The 21,121-nt window shown below is 40.8% G+C and overlaps 1 protein-coding gene and 5 non-coding genes across 7 annotated transcripts in view; 1 reads left to right on the top strand and 5 right to left on the bottom strand.

Moving 5' to 3' along the window:
- Positions 1-21,121, top strand: part of LOC146497272 (contactin-associated protein-like 4) — a 158,914-nt gene that overhangs the window by 79,916 nt on the left and 57,877 nt on the right. For both annotated transcript variants that reach the window (XM_085141740.1, XM_085141741.1), the window contains exons 6-10: positions 257-429; positions 529-675; positions 3,261-3,528; positions 3,663-3,812; positions 7,967-8,138. In XM_085141740.1, coding sequence (XP_084997866.1) covers positions 257-429; positions 529-675; positions 3,261-3,528; positions 3,663-3,812; positions 7,967-8,138 — 910 coding nt within the window. The remainder of the gene's footprint in view (positions 1-256; positions 430-528; positions 676-3,260; positions 3,529-3,662; positions 3,813-7,966; positions 8,139-21,121) is intronic.
- On the bottom strand, positions 12,448-12,530 carry trnal-uaa (transfer RNA leucine (anticodon UAA)). Its single transcript has one exon. It is a non-coding gene; the product is annotated as a tRNA-Leu (tRNA).
- On the bottom strand, positions 12,948-13,030 carry trnal-uaa (transfer RNA leucine (anticodon UAA)). The gene has a single exon. It is a non-coding gene; the product is annotated as a tRNA-Leu (tRNA).
- trnal-uaa (transfer RNA leucine (anticodon UAA)) lies at positions 15,632-15,714 on the bottom strand. Its single transcript has one exon. It is a non-coding gene; the product is annotated as a tRNA-Leu (tRNA).
- trnal-uaa (transfer RNA leucine (anticodon UAA)) lies at positions 16,003-16,085 on the bottom strand. Its single transcript has one exon. It is a non-coding gene; the product is annotated as a tRNA-Leu (tRNA).
- On the bottom strand, positions 17,238-17,327 carry trnal-uaa (transfer RNA leucine (anticodon UAA)). The gene has a single exon. It is a non-coding gene; the product is annotated as a tRNA-Leu (tRNA).

Raw genomic sequence — 21,121 nt, 5'->3', positions numbered from 1 at the left:
TTATCCTCTACCACCTCTTATTCTTTCCCTGCCATCCATCAGTCTTCTTTGTTTTTCTTCCATGACATGTATCTCCTCTCCCCACCTCTCTTCTACCTCTAGCTGATTTTTACCTTCTTCACCCATTCCTTCTCCTTTTTATCCTAAATGTATTTTTCCAACACTTTCTTCTTTTGTCTTTCCTTTTGCATTCTTCACCATTTCTCTTGTTATTCTTTATTCACCCATCTTTTCTGTCTCCCGCTTTCTCTTTCAGGTAAGACTTCCCCTGAACCACTGCGTGTCACCTCCCTTGGCAGCCTGTTGGATGATCAGCATTGGCACCATGTAGTACTGGAGCAAAAAAGTGCTCACCTCAACCTCACTGTGGACAAAAACACGGAGAGAGTGCAGCTCCCGCCAGAGTTCAGCCGCTGGGCCATCGAACAGGTGTGCTAAAACACACTGATATAAAACTGACCAGTGGCGTGTTCATATAAATGTGCACAGAAAAAATACAATATTTTTTTCATTGTGATCTCTACATAGTTGAGTTTGGGAGCTGTCCATAGCCTTCAATCGCAGAAGCCAGACGCCTCCAGTAAGGACCTCCATGGCTGCATAGAAAACCTGCTGTACAATGGCTTCAACTTGATAGAGCTGGCTAAGAATAGTGACCACCAAGTTACTGTCAGGGTAAGTACATGATACCAAGAACACCCATTTTTCTGTTTTCAAGAAAGCACTTATATGCTGTGATTCCAGGCTCTCAAACAGAGATATATATATTATTTCCACTTTTTCAATTTGGGGTCAAATATTAGAACCCAAGACATCTTCCTCTACTTAAATAAATGTAAAAACAAAACCCTGGCTACTCAGGGTTTAAGTATCTTGCAAAACTGTCATGATTCTTGCCTTCCTAAAATAGAAAGAGATACAACGTTACAGCATAAAATATCTGCAACACGCAGGGCTAATAGCTGAGCAGACTATTAGCACAGGAGAGGGTGGTGTTACTTCTAATGGTTTAGATAAGATAACTGTAACAATTTGTTGGCTGAGAAGCTTAATTAGTTGAGAGTAGGAAAAGCTAAACATGACTCATGGATGTTTTTAATCGTGCTTCTTCTTCAGGAGTAGTAATCAATTGGAAGAAAAATACATTTATTCTAAAGACATAAGCATTATGAAACAATTATTAGTGTGTACAGTTAGCAGAGTAACCTGATACCTGATGAAGATTTGGTTGAGGTTTCCTGAGCATCTCAAGAATCTGGATAAAGTGTAGTTAGTGACGACATGGCTCAGTTGGCAATGTAGCAAGAGATTAAAATTCATTTAATCTGTCATCTATTTCCCAATAGATGAATGATTATTGGGAAACAGTGTTCTGACTGAAATTTTCAGTGAGGTCAATAGACTACAATTAGCAAAGAAAATAGACTTTTAGGGGGTAAATGCTTTGCAGAATGAGCTATGTGGGCAATCGTGGCTCAAGAGTTGGGAGTTCGCCTTGTAATCGGAAGGTTGCCGGTCCAAGCCCCGGCTTGGACAGTCTCAGTCATTGTGTCATTGGGCAAGACACTTCACCCGTTGCCTACTGGTGGTGGTCAGAGGGCCCGGTGCCGCCAGTGTCCGGCAGCCTCGCCTCTGTCAGTGCACCGCTGTGGCTACAATGTAGCTTGCCATCACCAGTGTGTGAATGGGTGGATGACTGGTTGTGTAAAGCACTTTGGGGTCCTTAGGGACCAGAAAAGCGCTATACAAATACAGGCCATTTACCATGTGTGAGCTGTACAGCTTTCCTTATATTTATCTTTAGACATGTTCTATTTTCTTAAAGCTTAATCCGTCCTTTACACACTCTGATAATTTATTGATCAGTGCATCGAGAGGGTTAATATGGAAAAAAATATTTGTTCATAAACTTTTTTATTTTTCTATAGTGTGATGACGACTGATTTTGTGCTTTGATGTTTAGCTCCTCAAACTCCCCAGGCTCTGTGGGTTTTATATCTGAGAGAAAACACAGCATCAATAGCTAGATCGGAGGCACTAAAAAAAAAAGTATAAACTGCAGACTCGTGACTCAGTTTTTTTTCTTTTAGTGACTTGATTATTAGTATTATTAAGAAATTCCTACAAACAGCACGAGGCAGATTCCTCTGCTACTTCTCCAGCACTCACCAATCCTCCGCGTGCATAAATAACGACAGGTTAGCCTCGAGAGTATATGAATGTGTTTGTACGTGCAGGTGTGTTCATACATGTTCACATCCTCAGAGCACCACTGGGAAATTATGTGGATGCCTGCAGCGGCGCTGCTAGCTGGTTAATGATGCTAATGAGCTCCTAACGAGGAGACTGAGCGATGAGAAGACAGAGGAGCCTTGATGGTGGTTAGATTTCTAGTAAGATTTCTTCCTCGCCTTTATCATTAGAAAAAGAAAAAAAAAAAATTCTCCAATGACAATAAGTGTAGCGAACTCAGTGGAGAGCAACTCTGAAGCATTTTGTAACAAATGGTTTCTCATTACAGTTTAGGATGAGAGAGCAGAGAAGCAAAACGTCTTGGTAAAAATGGTTCAGAGATTCACATGCATGGCTGAAGGTCTAATAGAGGCTGTTTTACAAGAGCTCCGTACATCTCATAGTAATAGAGTATTAACACTGTTCTAGTCTGTCTTGATAAAGAGAGCACTTTTAGCCTTTCTTAAAGGTAATGTGGAGTATTTTGGTTGTGCATATGTGTTAGTGAATGGCTTTTGGGGAATTTTATAGCCCACTTTTTACTTTTTATTTTGCAGTGGTGAAGCTTTCTCCACCGTATACTTTCATATATCACTTTAACTACTCTACAAAGGGCTTTTAGATGTCATCTGTGTTTCCAGAGCATTATAAAGATAGCAGGCTGATATTCCCAGAAGAGTGCAGGGGCTGTAATATATAACTGCTACAGCCTTAGCAATGGACCTAGTGTCATTACCACTACTCAAAACAATGGGCCGCAGTGGAAATGCCTGTATAGCACTGTTCATATGCATATCTACCTCCCTGTACAGCTCTGTGATGGGTGACATTGCTGTTTTCCAGTTAGGAGCCATTGCTATATTGCTATATTCAAGGAGACTTGCTGATGAGATCGCTGCGCCACAAGGTCACAGCGACACGCCCTCAGCAGCTGATTAATATTCATGTTTTATGTTGTTTTATCTCACCAGTAATCATTTTTTTTCTTCCCACCTCCCCACTCTCCACTCTTCATGTTTCTCTCTCAGGGCAATGTGACCTTTTCTTGTGCTGAGCCAGTTTCCGTTGCTTTGACGTTCCCCGGGCCACGGAGCTTCCTCCAGTTGCCCGGGACTGCAGCGTCCTCGCCGGGTGGCGTGTCTGTCGGATTCCAGTTCAGGACGTGGAACAAGGGGGGGCTTCTGTTCACCTTTAGCCTTCCTCAACAAGAGGGCATGGTCTGGTTATATCTGAGTGACGCCAGACTCCGACTGATGATCCATAAAAGTGGCTCAGTGGTGCCGGAGCTCAGTGCAGGTCAGTGTATAAACCTGCACAATGAAATCCTAACCTTTCATGTGTCAACCCCTTACTGATTTATGTGTTTAATACTGTTTTTAAAATAAAAAGAAATAAAATATGATTAGGGTTGTCGCCTGCTGTTTTCTCAGGTGCTGCTCTAAATGATGGTCAGTGGCATTCAGTGGATTTTACAGCCAGACGCGGTCGCTTGACAATCTCTGTGGATAAAGGAGAAGGGGGCATTGCTCATGCTGCTCCCTCATTTCCCATCACCACAGAAAGTCAACTGTTCTTTGGCGGTAAGAGTGAATTCAGGCTTTTGGGCTTTTATAAACTAAAAAACTTTGAAATTCCTCAAGTATATGTGTTTCTACATATTATATCTATGCTTAGATTAACTGGAAAGGCAATTAGAAGATTTCTGTTCCTTCTGTTGGCTGTAATTAAAGTTCTTATTCAGTTACAAGATCCCCTGAAAAGTGATTTTAAAAGTATTTCTCTGGAAAGCTAAATGTTCATGAAAAAAATACTCTTTGAGGTGTTTAACACTACATACACAGCTAACCTCCTTCATCGTGACTGTGTGGGTGTGTTCTTATTAAATTCAGGAAGCTGAGAATAAAAGCGAACAATCTCATATCTGTTTAAATATTGCATAATCCTGATTCGTATAATAAATTGGATGGCAAAGTACATCAGAAACCATTGTGGAAAATAAATCATGCTTGATATCTTTACTGATATGGATTGGGTAATGCGGGAGGAACAAAATGATTCTACATCATTTCATGGAAGTAAAAATTATCAACGTACAGAGGACTGAATTCAAAGACACTCTTTCAAAAATGATGCAGCTGGTGGTTGTATGCATGCCTGACGATGTTGGGACATTTTCCAAATAAGATGATGGATGGTGTTCTGGGGAATCTCCTCCCAGCTCTGAACCAGCACATCAACAAGCTTCTGGATAGTCTGAGGTGCAAACTGGTGGCATCAGATGGACCGAAATGTAACGTCCCAGAAGTGCTCTATTGCAGCGGTCCCCAACCTTTTTTACGCCACGGAGCGGTTTAATGTCAGACAATATTTTCACGGACCGGCCTGTAAGATGTCACGGATAAATACGACAAAATAAAATGATACGACCAAGAAAAAAATGTGGTATTATGTAAATATAATAATAAACGCAAATTCACTGTGAAATTGTGTAACTTTATTAGCAGCGTCCTCCTGTAATGCACCAACAACATTGAGAGTAACATCCTCCTCTCTCCCCCTTAATGTTCTCTGGTCGCTATGATAACGTGTAAATATTTCTTTCAAAATAAGACACACAACTACAACACGGGAAAAGACCCAGGGAAACCGAGTTATCGATAAAATCCCTGAAAACCATAAATTTCACACCCGAGCCTCAACTCTCATGGACCGGTACCAAGTGACTCCCAGGGGTTGGGAGTGAATAATTGGAACTGGCACTCAGTTGTATCCTCCCCAAACTGCCTGCATACTGTCACCACATATGGCGTTGTGGTGCACAGGAGGAACCCTGGACCTATTGCACCAACATACTAGGGTCTGACAGTGGGTCTAAGGCAACAACATCCTGATACCTAATGGCAGTCAAGGTGCTGTTACCTAACTTTTAGAGGTCTCAGCTTCTTCAAGAAGCTCAACAGGACAAGACTGAGCTGTATATCTGCATCTAAAGGATGAAGGTCACTCTTTCGAGGATGCCAGCGACCATCTTTGAACAGAGGGGGTCGCTTACAACTGTCTGCCATCTATAATCCAGTTTTGAGATCCCTTCCCAGACGCCTTAACGTTCACTCACATTTTGAGTCATTTGATCTCAGTAAGTCACATGACTGGGTGAGGCAAAGTGTCGCAATGGGTTCACCTGAAACCTTGGCTGATAGTGACCCACACCGGTTTTCACACCTTGGCTGGTGAGATTCGGCGGAGGATCAATAGTAGGTCCATGAACATTATAGGGTCACTCCCAAAAAAATCTGGGACTAAAATCCATCAATTGGTCTTAGAACTGAAGAAGCTTCTCACATGAGAGGTGAAACGTCTTCAAGAAACTGAAACTAGTCCAGATGCTTTTCTTTCAAAGCTCCTGTATCCAACAAGGGTCCCTAGGCTAGACCCCCCATGCTATCCAAGCCTACTTCAGACATGAGCAAAAGACAGGGAACTGAAACCATACCAGCTTGGACGTTGCCCGGATGTTGAGGAACCAGGACACGCTGATGAGAAGTGGGCTACTAGAACAAGAAGGCACAAGTGGGCTATTGATATAGATATACACACACTTACAAGGATGGATGCTCATACTAAACATGGCTCAGTTTCAAATGCTGAGGTCAGTGCATGTGCAAGTACACCCTACATGCCAAAAACTCATGCAGGCTTTAGACTGGTCCACATTCTCGTTTCAGTGAGAGGTTGGATATCCCTAATATGGTCATCTCTGGCACACAACAGTTCCACCCATCTGTTGTTCAGATTTTCTGCTAACGAGGGGAAGTCAGTCAGATTAAGTTGGCTTAAAGGCAGAGGATTAAACAGCTTGTTCCAATACAGTTTAAAAGAGCATAGCTATGTTTATATAGAAGATGTGTATATACGGTTAGTGTACTCTTTCTCTCATCTTGCTTTTGTCTCTCTTTACTCTGTCCTTGCCTCATGCTGCAATCCACTTCATTCTCTTTCTTTTTTCTCCCTCCCTTTCCCCCTTTTGTTCATACTCCACTGCCTCCCTCGCTGCCTAAAAAATCTCATCTCCTTTGTTTTCTATCTGCTCAGCAATATTGTAGTCTAGCATTTTGTTTAACAGCTTTAGGCTTTTTTTATCATCCTGCAAGTGCACTCTCGCACAATTACACATTTACTCTCGCTAGCTGCAGTAAATGGACAACAACAAAAAAGATTACCTGTTTTCATATGATTTAAAGATAGATATGAAGCTATAAAATAGCCAATTAAAAGGTGCAAATGATCCCCGTAAGACTAATCATCAGTATTATGAACGCTATTAACTGCATGAGAAGACCAGGTCATCCTCAACAGTGTTCCCCTGGTACTCAAACTGTAATGGTTCCAGTGCATGTTGGACTTGTGGTCTCATGGGGCTCCCACTCCCCATATCATATCTCTGTTATTTGAGAAGTGAGAGCAATTGCTCTGTAGTGATTAATCATCATTAGCTGCCCTGCCTTACTGGCATAAGACATGATGTTTCCCTCCTGCACCAATGACTTAGGCTGAAGATAGCACAGGCAGGCTCCACCGGCTTTGACACACGGTCTTTAAGTGCCAGAGTACCGGGCACCACGGTCTTCCGCCTTCCCTGAATTCTGCCTCCTCACCCAATCCACTGTAAAGAAGAGCTGAGGAGAAGCGGGTGTAGAAGATGCTTAGTGAGGGTGGTGGTGGCGAAGAGGCTGGACTGGCAGAGGTTGAAGGGAGCAGCTGGTCAAATCTGTTTGCAGAGCATCTTAAACGGCTGATTTCTCTTCTGCTTGAAGCCAGTAATGATGCTCATTCCTCTCTACACCTCTTTGATGTTATTGCACTGCAGTTTCCTGTCTAACTTCCTTTTACAGTCCCCTTTTTCCTGTTTCAAACTGCTTTTCAACTCATGCTATGCCAACCTAATTTTTTTCCCAGTCACTAAACTTGAAAACTTCCTTTTTCTCAGTTAGGAGGCACTCGATAGTGCACACAATCCAAGGTGTGTTAAAGGGAAAGGAGTGAACTCTGGTCCACATTTGCAGGATTTTAGGCACTTAGGAGTACAAGAAAAAAGCACAAATAACAGCACCACTCTTTATGTGGTAGAAGACCTTTTACCAGAGTTTGACTTCATTTTACTCTCACTCATCATTTTACTCATGCACTGCAGTTCTGACATTTTCTAAAGGGCTTAAGGACTTACCTAAGAAAGCTGTATGAACAGAAGTGTTCAATGCAGATGAGATATTAACTGATCTTTAACCAGCCAGCTCTGTGGGACAAAGGGCATGTGATGTTGGATTGTGTTGATATAAGAACAGAGCAACTAATATTTGGGCACATTCACTAGCAAGTGGGTGTTATGTGCTCTGTCTCCTGTATGCACTAGTAAGGCAGCAGTCTCACGTACATTTTACAGATTATTTTCACTGGTACAAATGTGTGTGAAGCAAAGTTTTTACTGCTTTGTGCTACATGTTTTCACTTCACAAGCATGCTGCAAAGCTTTCATTTATACATTTAAAGCCAATCTGAAAGTTCCTGCAATATACATGTAATTTTCACACCACCACTAAACTTTAAAACCAAACTACTGGTCTTGTTAACACCTTGTGCACATGGCCTGTCCTGTTGTTTTCTTTGGGGGATAGCATAATCTCATCGGTGTTGTCTTGGCTTTTTTTTTAACTGATAAAACTTCTTTCCCATCAAGGTTGTCCTGCTGAAGAGCACAGTGAGGAATGCAGAAACCTCTTCGAGACTTTCCAGGGCTGCATGCGTCTACTCACGGTGGAGAACCAGCGAGTCGACCTGATCAAGGTGCAGCAAAGACTGCTGGGAAATTACAGCCAGCTGCAGATCGACATGTGCGGCATCATTGACAGGTCAGCACCAGCAGGAACCCGTCTCACTGAGCTCAGATTAAATCATTTTATACCCTCGCTGTCATTGACACTGAGACGCACCGACACCGATGCATAAATCCTTACCGCTGTGTTGCTTGGATAAGCATTCATGTTTAATTTTAGCCATAATGTGATGGAGTGGCTCTGTCATTGACTGCAGCATTCTGTACACATACACAAGCATGACACACATTCCCCTTAGCTAATAAAACATGCTAGTCTTTTTCCTTGACTGTATGGGGCGTTTGTACATACATATGCACAAATAATATAGTCAGTTACAATATGTTGGTAACTTATTGCCAGTGTTGGGGAGTAACGGAATACATGTACCGCCGTTACGTATTTAAAATACAAAATATGAGTAACTGTATTCCGTTACAGTTACCGTTTAAAAAGGTGGTATTTAGAATACAGTTACTTTGTTGAAATAAATGGATTACACGGCGGTACTTTTCTGTTTCATATTGTGGCGGGTCAGGACTGTTTGGGTTTTGTTTGACAGCTACGTTCTGTTGTTCCAGGCGGCAGCGTTACGGTTGCCATGGTTACAGGGTGACGCTCTCTCTCTGCGTGTTTCCTGGGTGAGAGAGGCCTTTTTGTTGTTGTTGTGCTAAGCTAATAGGCAGAATGCTGCAGGTATAGCTCTAAAGAATGTAGCATCATGGGCAGTGTAGTCCGTGCTGCAGGGAGAATGGACTGCCATACCCGTTATGTGTCTGTGAGCGAGGGAGGGAGAAAAAGGAAAAGTACGAGCTGTCATCGAGCAAAAACGGGAGCTGGAAGCATGTAAATATAATAATAACCACTGCAGCCAAGAAGAGTGCCTGACGAGCCCAGTTGTAAGTAAGCTATTAAGACTCGACTGTACACCGTGTTCGTGTTTTCCTCCAAAAACAATAAGTTCTGTTGGAGCAGCCTTTCAACGCCTCTCTCTGTCTCTCGCTAGCAAAGTTGACCCAGACAACAAAGTAAAGCTAGTTTTCGGCTACGAGCCCGACACAGAACCCACCGTATTAGCCAGAGGTCCCTTTACTACGGTTCGGAGCCGCGGACCTTCAGTAACAGTAATAAATCACAGCAATAGTACATTCATGTAGTTGTAAACAGCATGATAATATATTAAGTAATCCAAAGTATTCAGAATACGTTACTCTCATTGAGTAACGTAACGGAATACGTTACAGAATACATTTTGGGGCATGTATTCTGTAATGGAATACATTTAAAAAGTAACCTTCCCAACACTGCTTATTGCATACCCACTCCGTCATCCCATCAAAGAGTTCAGTCTGTCACACATAAACACGTAGCAGCTAATTACTTCTAAGTAATATAACAATAACTTTTATTAACCCAAATGGGTACACGGGCTTCTTGGGCATAGAAAGACGGTTTAATTTAAAATTCTGCCTTTAAAAAGCTGCCTGAATCTGCATTCATCTGCCGATACCCTTAGCGTAAGCCTTGATAAAGTTCAAAGGGATGAATTACAGTAAAAATAATAAATCAACACATAAACGTTTAATACACAGAGACAAAATGAATGGAAACCATAATCATTGTTGTTCCACACAGTAAAGTAGACCATGTTTAATAATAGGAGTACATGTCAATTAAATAGTTTTTCTAGCTATAGAGGCGGGTTGACGAATAATGCCTTTAATGGTACAGTAAGGGGGCGCATGTAAAAATGCCCTGCAGTAAATACAGACCTGAGTTTTCAAACACATGAAAACATAAAAAGAAAGGCAATACTTCTAAAGAGAGCAAGATCTAAAAACTGGATGTTGAACATGTGTTAGGTGTTAAAGCTCTTATCGGTAGTGCACCTGCAGCTCCTCCTGCCTCTTGTATTCATTTGTTGTTCTTTTGAGTCTATTCCTGACATTCAACAAGCTGAATGACAACCTTTGAAAACTGTCTATTCAGCCTGCTTGTAGGTGGAGTCAGTCTTGGTGTGGTTCTTTGTTTGGTTTTTGAGGGATAGCATTTTGTAACATTTGTCATCTTTTATTTACAGCATTTTGGCTGCTGCCTTTCATCCTTTTTTATTATTATTTTTTGTTCGCATCATCGCTTTTAGCGCCATCATTTTTTTGCTTTCTTCCATCTTTTATGAGCTAGAGAAGGAATTGAGCATCACACATAATACACCGGGTACTTTTGCTGATCACCTGGTGTTCTCTGTGTTTGGTGCTTTGATCCTACAGAGAGTATGGATGTGATATTCAGGGAGACTCAGGGAGGGTTCAGTGAATAACGTTTGGAACAGATTGAAATTGTTTTTCTGGTAAAATAATTTATTTCCTCCCAAGAGAGCTCAGTGTTTTGCAGCAGCCTTTGAGATATGTTCACCCTCGGTTGGTGGGTGTGCGTGACGATGGGAACATAATGGAGCTGTAGTGAATGCAAACACAACAGTGTTCACATCTGCCAATATCATTGTACTAATGCAATAATTCAGCTTTTTGGCATCTTCAGTGGCCAAAATCCAAGAATATGAACTAATCCAAATCAGACCTGTTGAAAGAAAGCCACGCAATGCTACATTTTCACAAATGAACATTAATCACACACATGCTAGCGGACATATATTTTCTATTCTTGGATATAATCAGTTTGATTTTAGGTAAACTGCCTGCTGTGAATTCACTGGATAATTATCACAGGTTAATGACTGTGTGGTTCTGAAAATAGAAGGAAAGTCTAAGGAAGGGGTGTCCAACTCCAGTCCCCGAGAGCTTCGGTCCTGCAGCTTTTAGATGCATCCCTACTCCAACACAGCTGAATCAAATGATTGGATTACCTCTTCAGCATGCCATCACGTTTGGCAAAGGCCTGGTAACAAGCCATTCATTCACAAGGATGCATCTAAAAGCTGCAGGACAGTAGCTTTCAAGTAGGGGTGGGTTTTTATAATCGATTTATCGATTAAAATCGATTCTGGCTTGGATAACGTAAAATCGATTCATTAAAATCCTGAATCGATTTTTTTAATATAAATTTATTTTGCCCGAAATGCCAGAATCTCTGGTGAAATCTCACAAAATTTCAACAACCACCAAACAGCTAAGACAGTAAATGAGAGCAGGAACATGGATTCTGCACAAAGACTTAAACACACAGCCCAACCGCGGATCAGAATCAGTGAGATGTTGCCTTTCTCACAGTCGGGGCTGAAAGCCGACAGCGCGCTGATTCTGATCTGTCGGCGGTCCGCGCTTTGTGTTCACGCCCTTTATGCGCTGATTCTAAAGCTGTTAGTTTTATCTCTCTCCAAACAATATTGACCGAACCAGCAGCAAAAGAAGATCCAAACTAGGCTTCACATAAACATCGTCATGAATTCACTCTGACTTTTATTGTTTTGCTTCGACCACGATGCACAGCTCTCTCTCATGCTTGCTCTCTTGCGCGCTCTCTCTCCCTCTCTCTCTCTGTACTGTTTTCTGCATTATTCGCTTGCTTGTTACGCACAAGTTGGTTTTCTTTCGTTTTTGATCTACTGCAGAATATTTTTATAAAATCCCAGAACAGGAAAATCACCTTCATGTTTTTCTGTGTTTTATCTTCAGCTACTTTGACACAAAGGCCTCTGCTGTGATGCTCACACCTTTGATAAAGTCTTGGTGTGTCAGCTTCCTTTTTATAGATACAAAAATATGTAAATGTACTGATCTGAATTATAATATTTCTGACTGTCAAAATTTCCCAGATTCAAATCAAAGTGAATCGAATCGAATCGAATCGAATTAAATCGAATCGATTCGGGACCCTGTGAATCGGAATTGAATCGATTCTAGAAATCAGTGACGATACCCAGCCCTACTCTCAAGGACTGGAGTTGGACACCCCTCCTCTAAGGTATAATGATCAACTACTACCCCCCTCTGCGGGGGGATACTCCCACTAGGTTTAAATTTGGGACTCTCCACCATTTGACCTTAGAACTGAAGAAGCTTCTCGGATGAGAGGTGAAACGTCTTCAAGCAACTTAAAGAAGTCCAGATGCTTTTCTTTGCAAGCTCCTTTGACTCTGGAGAACTTCAAGACATGTTGAGGAGATAATTTACCCATTTAAATCAGCTGTGTTGGATCAAAGACACATCTAAAACCTGCAGGACACCGGATGTAGAGGCTTTAGTTCAAGACCCCTGCTCTAACATTTGAATGGGATTTGAATCCACTGGAACTTAACACATCACTGTAACTTTTTGGTTATAGTCACTACTTTTTACTAACATCAAAGTAAATCAGAACTCCACATGGACAGCAAATTTGACTCTACCAGGAGTGGGGTTTGAACCCACGAGAGCATTTGCTCATTGGAACTTAAGTCCAACGCCTTAACCACTCGGCCATCCTGGTAGTTTCCAAGCAAACTACCAAGTAGATGTAAGCGCATGTTACATGTAAGCAAATCACTGCAGTTTTACAATGCAAGCTAGGTATTTTTACTGGAGGAATAGCCCAGTATCTTCATACAGCCAAAGCTAGGAAAACGGTAGTTATGAAAACTGGCTTTCCTAGATATTATAAACACTGCAAGCATTATGGAAACTTTAAAAACAGTCTTATTTAAAACTGGTCTCAAAACAGTGTAGGAACAATTATTGCAAAAGCTTTTTTTACAACAACCAGCAGATAATCACTATTATATGGAACATATATGACATGAAATCTGTGTTATGCAAATGACTGCAGTTTCACTTACCTATGTATTTTTTTTTACCTAGGTTTGTTACACAAGGTAAGGGTTATGTGAAGCTTCACCAAAGCACATAATACCAGGAGTGGGGTTTGAACCCACGAGAGCATTTGCTCATTGGAACTTAAGTCCAACGCCTTAACCACTCGGCCATCCTGGTTCCTATATAACTTTTCAATGCACTTGATCAAGGCATATATGAGATTGACTCTGAGGAGGGATTTTAAATTTCTGACATAAAATCCCATCAGTCATCCACACACAAAAAAGTGAAATGTCATCCCTAAGTATGGCACTGTAACCATTCCAGTTTAGTTTCACAATAATTCAGTTTAATGTCCAATAATTAGCAATCGTTTTACTAGTGCAAGCTATGTCACCAGGATGGTTAAAAGAGGTCTAATTGTTGTAAATCTTAAAGGCAAATATGGCAGGGCATACAGCAGATGCAGAAAGACATTGAGAACAAGTGTAAGAGTTTCCATTTTCTAAAAGTAATTTATAGTCCTCTGAGATCGGCAGAGTAAGTCATGCACAACAGAAACAATTGCCCTCTGTCTTGATGATACACTAATTACACAATGCAATAAGAGGAACGATTATCATAATTATGAATGTTCCTTGTGGCAAAAACCAGAAAACACACACTTATATATGATATGGAGTTTGTGAATACAGTTGCAGACATCAGCTACACATTTTCACCAGAGAAAGAGGATCTCCTCCAGCTGGTTTAATTAAATACCTTTCTTTTCTCACATTTATCAGATTATTTTTCATGAGAATTCAGCTCCTGCTCAGCTCTGGCTGCAGGAACAGAACAAGACATAAAACAAAAAAAACATAGCCTCTACTGTACAATCGTACTTGTGAGATATAAAGAAAAATGGGTCACACCACACACACCTTCCATATAAAGGAGACTGTTATAGAAGTATGTAGAAGCATCCATGTTTTTTATACTCAACACTTCAAACTGTAAGCAACACAATTAAAATGTTTCTTAAGCAGCTCGAGTACAACACCATAACTACTCAGCCAGCCTGTTCACAACCTTGGAAGAGATTTTCTTGCCTACTCTTTTGTTTTTTGTTTATTTTGGTGTTTCCTTGCATGATTAAATGCAGCCCACATGTATTCATATCTAACAATACCACATACTATATATAGTACATGGAATTGTTCCCCCGGGGTCATCTCTGGTGAGGCGTCTACATACCAGTGGAAGATCATATTTAGGCTTGTTCACCTAGAGCTATGAAAGATTGAGCCTGCTTTGACAGACATCAGCTGAACACGTAAAGCAAGAAAATTATCCACCTTTCAACTGACTTGAAAAGCTGTCAAAGGTTCAAAAAGAACTGTTTTGTCCTCAAGAATATCTGTGATAGCTAGAGTAGAGCCTAAATCCACATGGGTACACACCCATCTGAGTCCAACATCTTAAATATTCAGGTCTTGCACAGCCTGGTGATGTACAAGGCCTGATACATGTCATGCCAGCTGTTACGCTGTAACAGTCCTGGCAAGGACTGTAGCTTTAAATGTAGTGAACAGGGCCGTAACAAGATGAATCACAGAAAGTTGAATCTGCTCATCTGGACATAGTTTTGTCTTTTGCATTATTGATTGTTTATGGTTCAGTGTTTACTTGACAGACATTAACCCTGATATTGAATATGTACAAGTCTGTTTGTGATAAGCAAACTGATGGCTATTTTTTCTTAGATAAACTTGGTTTCAAGCTTGATTGCTCTTGTCAGTGCAAGAAGAGTTGCCAAGCAACTAAGGATGTGTGATCACAACCAGGGAGTAAACTAAAACATTGCTAGAGTGTCATGACACTAACATATGTGCAGTATAGCTATTTAGAAAAAGCACAGCTTACTGAAAACCAGTAAAACTGCAGTGTGGAGGCAAATATGCCTGCAGCAGAATATTCTGTTGTTGTAAACATCTTGTTTACAACCTTATCTGAACACTGACCTGGTGCTCCATATTTACCAAAATTCAAAGAAACATCAAAATATGAAAAAAAAAAAAAAAAAAACTTGTACAAAAACTAAACACATAATTAAATCAACAGGGCACTGTTTTCACATTGTGCTGCATTCCTGCTGATTAAAATGTCACCGTGATTATACCTGCATGATGGATGTGACTAAAACTCATAGCAATGTAGTCGACAGCTGTGAGATCCCTTTCTTTTTGTCAATTTGGAAAAATACTTGCCTGAGGCGACACTTTATATTTTATCTAGTATTTTGCCCCTGAAGCCTTCTTTACTCACCGTTAATCACTTATCTTTGGCCACAAGCAACGCAATTGGCTGGTGAGTTCAGTGTGTTTTTGTAAACTTGATGCACACACAGACATGTTATACACGCACAATGAGGATTAAGGATATTTGAGTTTATGCTCATGTTAGTAGCCGTTACATTGTTTTCCTTGGCCTTCATGCATGTATTAAACTGCAGTTTACTGTGGTAACGTTAGCCACTCAGATTAGATACCAGGAGTTGCTTTTGAACTCACAAGAGCATTTGCTCATTGGATCCCACTTTGTTACAGCAAACCAAGTTTCCATTTTCTAAAAGTAATTTATAGTCATCTCAGATCTGTAGAGTTAGTCATGTGTAGCAGAAACAATTAGCTTCTGTGTTGATGATACACAAAGTAATAACATTACTACTTCCTAACATTACATTATAAATGTTCTTTCTGGTAAAGAACAGGGCAAATGATGTGAGTTCTTTATGTATACCAGGAGTGGGGTTTGAACCCACGAGAGCATCTGCTCATTGGAACTTAAGTCCAACGCCTTAACCACTCGGCCATCCTGGTGTCCGCTCACATAGTAATAGTTTGTCACGATCAACAAGCCCAGAAACACGTAACTTTTTATCAACTACAAAACATTTGCTTGAGAAGGTAACATATGATATCATATAGTAAAAATCACTGTGTCTGGTAGATATATATCATTAGGCCAAGGAAAGATGAAGTACTACTTTTTGAGCTGCATTTCATTGTCTTCCTTTAACACAACACTTACTTACTAACATGCAGAAGGAAGCGCAAGTAAGTTCCCACAGATAACTTCCAGATTACCACACATGGGGTTCCAAAATGTACCAGGAGTGGGGTTTGAACCCACGAGAGCATGTGCTCATTGGAACTTAAGTCCAACGCCTTAACCACTCGGCCATCCTGGTATCTGCCACTGACCCAAGCCAACATCACATCAAGAAGGCCCTGAGTAAATGTGGTTATCCCAGCTGGACTTTTGTCAAAGCTGGGAAGGCGCCAAAAGAAAGCGCCAGTCAATCCAGGAGAGAAGGACAACAGCTGCCTAAGCAAAAACCTGTAGTGATCCCGTATGTGTCAGGAGTATCGGAACAGTTTAGCATTTTTTCTAAACACAGAGTCTCTGTGGCTTTTAAACCCCAAAACACGTAGCGCCAACAAAATTGGTCCACTCCAAGGATCGGGTCCCCCGACACAAACAGAGTAACATAGTGTACGCTGTTGTGCCAGGAGGATTGTCAGGATTTATATATCGGGGAAACCAAACAACCTCTTGCGAAGCAGATGGCACAACACAGAAGAGCTACCTCGTCAGGCCAGGACTCTGCAGTATATTTACACCTACAGGCCAGTGGACACTCTTTCAATGATGAGGATGTACACATCCTGGACAGGGAGGAACGCTGGTTTGAGCGCTGAGTCAAGGTGGCCATTTACCTTAAAAGGGAAAGACCATCTCTGAATCAAGGAGGGGGCCTGAGGGTACATCTTTCGCCCTCTTGCAATACTGCGATTGCAGCCCTTCCCCAACTCTCTGTGAATGGTACTCATGGCCTTTAATCAGTGGTTGTTGATCAATTTGCATAATTATGATGAAGGAATTGACCTCCCAGCCCATTGTTCCTTCAGTGGGCTGGTTTCTGTCATTATGCAAATGTACTGTTTATAAGGTTGGGGAAACCTGCAGTCAGCAGTGAAGAAGTCACTTGGATGAGTGACGAAACGTTTCTCCTACTGAAAACGCTACGTCCAGATGAACAGAATCAACTTTTGGAGATCCACTACAAAACATTTGCTTGAGAAGGTAACATATGATATCATATAGTAAAAATCACTGTGTCTAGTAGATAAATATCATTGGCCGAAAGACCTTTCTCATTGTCTTCCTTTAATATAACACAGATACTCATTAACTTGTGATTTAGTCCACCCTTATTATTAAACTTCTAGTTTAATAATAATGGATTGCATTTATATAGCACTTTTCAGGGCCCTCAAAGCACTTTACAATTTATTCACTCACTGGTTCTTTAGTTTACCACACATGTGGTACCAAATTATACCAGGAGTGGGACTCGAACCCACAAGAGCATCTGCTCATTGGAACTTAAGTCCAACGCCTTAACCACTCGGCCTTAACCACTCCTGGTACACTGGCCACAAGAAAATGTATTTCAATCATGATCCACTTATACCAAGGTAAGTTATACCTTCTGTGGTTCCAGAAATTTGAATTTTGTTGCGTGTCTGTCTTTTAATCTTGTGCCACTCATCCAAACTACTCCTGGAAACTTTAAGCTGCACCTAGCAAAGAACAACTGTGATTGGGCTCTTTACGGTTTTAAGAGTCAGAATAACAGTGTGAACTGTCTTACAAAACCACTAAGGCCCTTTATAGAATCCATATGATGCTGACCGAATCACTAACATCTCATATTGCAGTGTGAGCTAAGTGTGAGAGCTCCTTCTTAGGATAGTGAATGTTTTAGACCATTTAAACAAAATTGCGAAAGTGATTCAGAGCGCAAAACAATTTCACACATTCATCTCCTCACAGGCTCTCAGTAATTCATATTTGTTTGCTACCCCTGAGTGCATGTGCATGTAAGACGTGTAGAGACTTCTCATTTCAGCAAAAGCCGCATTGAATTCGAAGCTCATCAGCAGTCAGACAAAAGCATCTATATAGATCATGTACAGTATACACTACTGACACACTGAGTCTGATTGCATCAACAGTCACGTTCCTGAAACCCTCCCTGCTACTGACTCACATGCACAAATACTCAATATACTGTGTAAAATAAAGGAATGGAGCAAAGTGGAAGTGCGAATTTAAAGTGAAAGCTAAGTGGTTTATCTTCAAGGCTCCAGCTTACTCTGAGATTAAAGTAGTATAGAGATAAATGGAGGTTTAAAAAAAAAAAATCACACTGTTGCAGGCTGACAGGCTGCTGAGTTAGGGCTTTTATCTAAATAAAGGCGAGCTTGCAGATTCTGTGCAGTCATCTGTTTTCTCTTAAATATTGCTGCCTGTGTTCGGGCAAACACACAGTTTAACACTGTCACATACATTTACATAAGTAAACTCACACACTGAAATGTACGTTTAGGATAGAAGAGAAAAACACACTGCTCAAAGCCTGCACATACCGCCGAGCGCTGCATCCACCGCTGACTTAAAATTGTCTTTGTGTGTGTGTGTGTGTCTGTGTGTGTGTCAAACCTCCTGGAGGTGCCAGCCGGTCGTGGAACAGATGGAAAGCAACCGGTGTAGATAAAAACACTGTTACTCATCGTTTCCTGTTGTCCTCTCTGTGTCTTTATCTCAAGAGAATGAGGTCACATTACTCCTTTATGTGGGTTAGCAGAGACACAGCAGCTCAATCTGTCACATATATTCTCTAACTTCTCTCAGGTACAGCACAGTTTTTGGGGTATCTGTCTCAAAGATTGGTGTTGTGCAGTGGTTTGAGAGCTCAACACACCAGAGTAACAAATACAAACAGACGATGCTCAAGCAAGCTGAGGAAAAAATGCAGAAAATTGAACCTAATTGCAAAACACCACTAATACTATTCTTAAACTTTATATCACTGCAGATACCGCTATTAACCAAAAAAGGTTGGTACCATCAACCTGTGGGGCTGGAAAAATAGAGTCTGTGTGAAAATGTCAAAAAATGCAGGCCCTTAAATGGCCACTTCAGGCTGGTTTCAAAGGTGAGTCAATCCCTCTAGACTCCCATGTTAACATTAGTCCTCTCCTCAACCGCCTATCCAATTCAGGGATTCAGGAGGGCTGGGCCCTGCCGTAGCCGCCATTGAGTAAATGACAGGGGTACAGCCTGGACACGTAGGTAGTCCATGAGAGGTCGCATGACAAAATGCCCAAAGTTAAAGTGGAATAAACACGTTTCTATTCAGGGTTTACATAAGTGACCCAACTGATCTATTAAAACTTAAAATTATGCAGTTTTGGAGTGTCGTCCTCTTTGAGTGACACGTGGGTGCCAGGACAGGCTAAACTGTGTCAGCTCAATGATTTCTGTCAGTGAACTGGACCTCGAAATCTATGCTCAATTTTTATCGGCGTTCTGGTATCATGTTTTAAAGTTTGTAATGGGTATCTGTGTCTTTGTGTTACACTTTACATTCTGTGGAGCAGTTGGTAGTTTATCACTCATCTGTCTTTTCAAAATAAGGTTGGTTCTGGCTCCAAAATAACAAGATGGCAACAGCCGAAATGCCAGTGTTAGGTCTTAAACACAGTAATACATGATGTCACATTTCCTATACTCATCTTTTGTGTGCAATTTATGGAAAATAAACATAATCTGGGTATAATCTATGGGCCATGTTAATAGAGTGAAGAGACAAATAAAACAGAGGATTTACATATTTGTTTACCTTCTAATACAACTCGTGGATTATTGATTCAGTAACCTCCTGAGTGACAATGGCAACAACACTGTGTCCCAGTCATGCCATCACATTTTGGTGGAAACTGAAAATATCTGAGTTGGAGTCTCAGGGCCAGTGAACAAATAAAAGTATGCAGTGTTCAACAGCAATGTTTCTGTAGTGTATATAAACATATAAATAAACTGATAGAAGTTCAGAAATACCGAGAAGAATGAATTATGCCACAGTACATATTATGACGACATATTCAGCCATTTCAGCCATGTCATTAATAAAAGAGCAATTAGTGCCTTGATTTGTGTTTTCAGCTTAAATAAAACAAAACGAAGCCTCGCACATAGAAGATGCAGAAAGATGTACAGCCTTTTGAGTTTTCATAAAAGTAAAACTTATCACAGAACTTAGAAGCAAAGAGAAACTAAATTAATAAAAGTTAAGAGCAAGTTTTTATAACTACATAAAACATGATCATTTAACTGTTAGTACGATTATTTCACAGCTGAAGTAATCTTTTATTCTGACTTCACAAGTTGCTCATTTGATGGTTGCCTACAAAGTTTTTCTCTTCCAGTTGCGCTTTAGAAAATCTTCAGACAAACAGAGAGCATAGTTTTCTATCTGCGACTGTTACAGCCTCAGCGGGGCTTCCTGTGAATTTAGCCTTGTGTGGATGTTCCTGCCGTCTCTCCTGCTTTAGGCGCCACCCTTTTTGTACAGCTGATTCTACTCAGCAATTAAGATAGAGCACTTAAGTCCAGAGAAAAGGTGAGCTCTGGTGTCATAGAGCCATAGAAGCTAGTGAGCTGTGTGTGGGGTGGCTGTTTATTCCTGCTCTGTGGAGAGGAGTGTGTTTCAGTGACTTTTCAGTTTAGAGACCAACTCCTGGGTTTTGTTTTCTTTCTTTAAAAGTTGATAGCGGCTTGTCTGTCTCTTTTGATTTATCAATTAATTCAAATTAAATAACCTTTAACTTTAACAATTTTGCCTCCTTGTCTACTTTTTTAAGCTGGATATTTTTTGTTACTTTACCACATCCCTTGGACTTTATAGGAGGAACGTAACAGTGACGTTCACTTGTTTTTTTACCTTTACCTTCTACCATCATGTGACAAAATATTCTGCTCTGCAGTTGTGGACGTTTGCTTTCTAATAACAAACTGCTCTGTTTTATTATAATAAATTACACATTGCCTTTCATCACAACAAATCTCCCACAGTGGACAAAGTAATCACAAGTCACATTTGCAAACATTGCAAACAACAAGTCAGGGAAAAATTGTAAAAGCACGATGATCCAAACAAACAAAAAACTGGGATCTGGAGTCATTGACGCAAGTTGTAAATATGATTACAGTCTCTACAATATTTGTCATGGCACAGGCAGTTTATAACTCCCTTAGTATCTTGTGAGCTGCACACATATCCACTGTAGATCATATAAATGAAGGGGAAGTGGAAAGCACACGTCAAAGGGAGCGGAGTTTTTAAATGTTGGAGTTTAGTGATTTCATTTGCAGCAC

Source organism: Neolamprologus multifasciatus, chromosome 18 (assembly GCF_963576455.1).
Source record: "Neolamprologus multifasciatus chromosome 18, fNeoMul1.2, whole genome shotgun sequence".
Classification (NCBI taxonomy): Eukaryota; Metazoa; Chordata; class Actinopteri; order Cichliformes; family Cichlidae; genus Neolamprologus; species Neolamprologus multifasciatus.
This window is presented reverse-complemented; position numbering and strand designations above follow the sequence as displayed.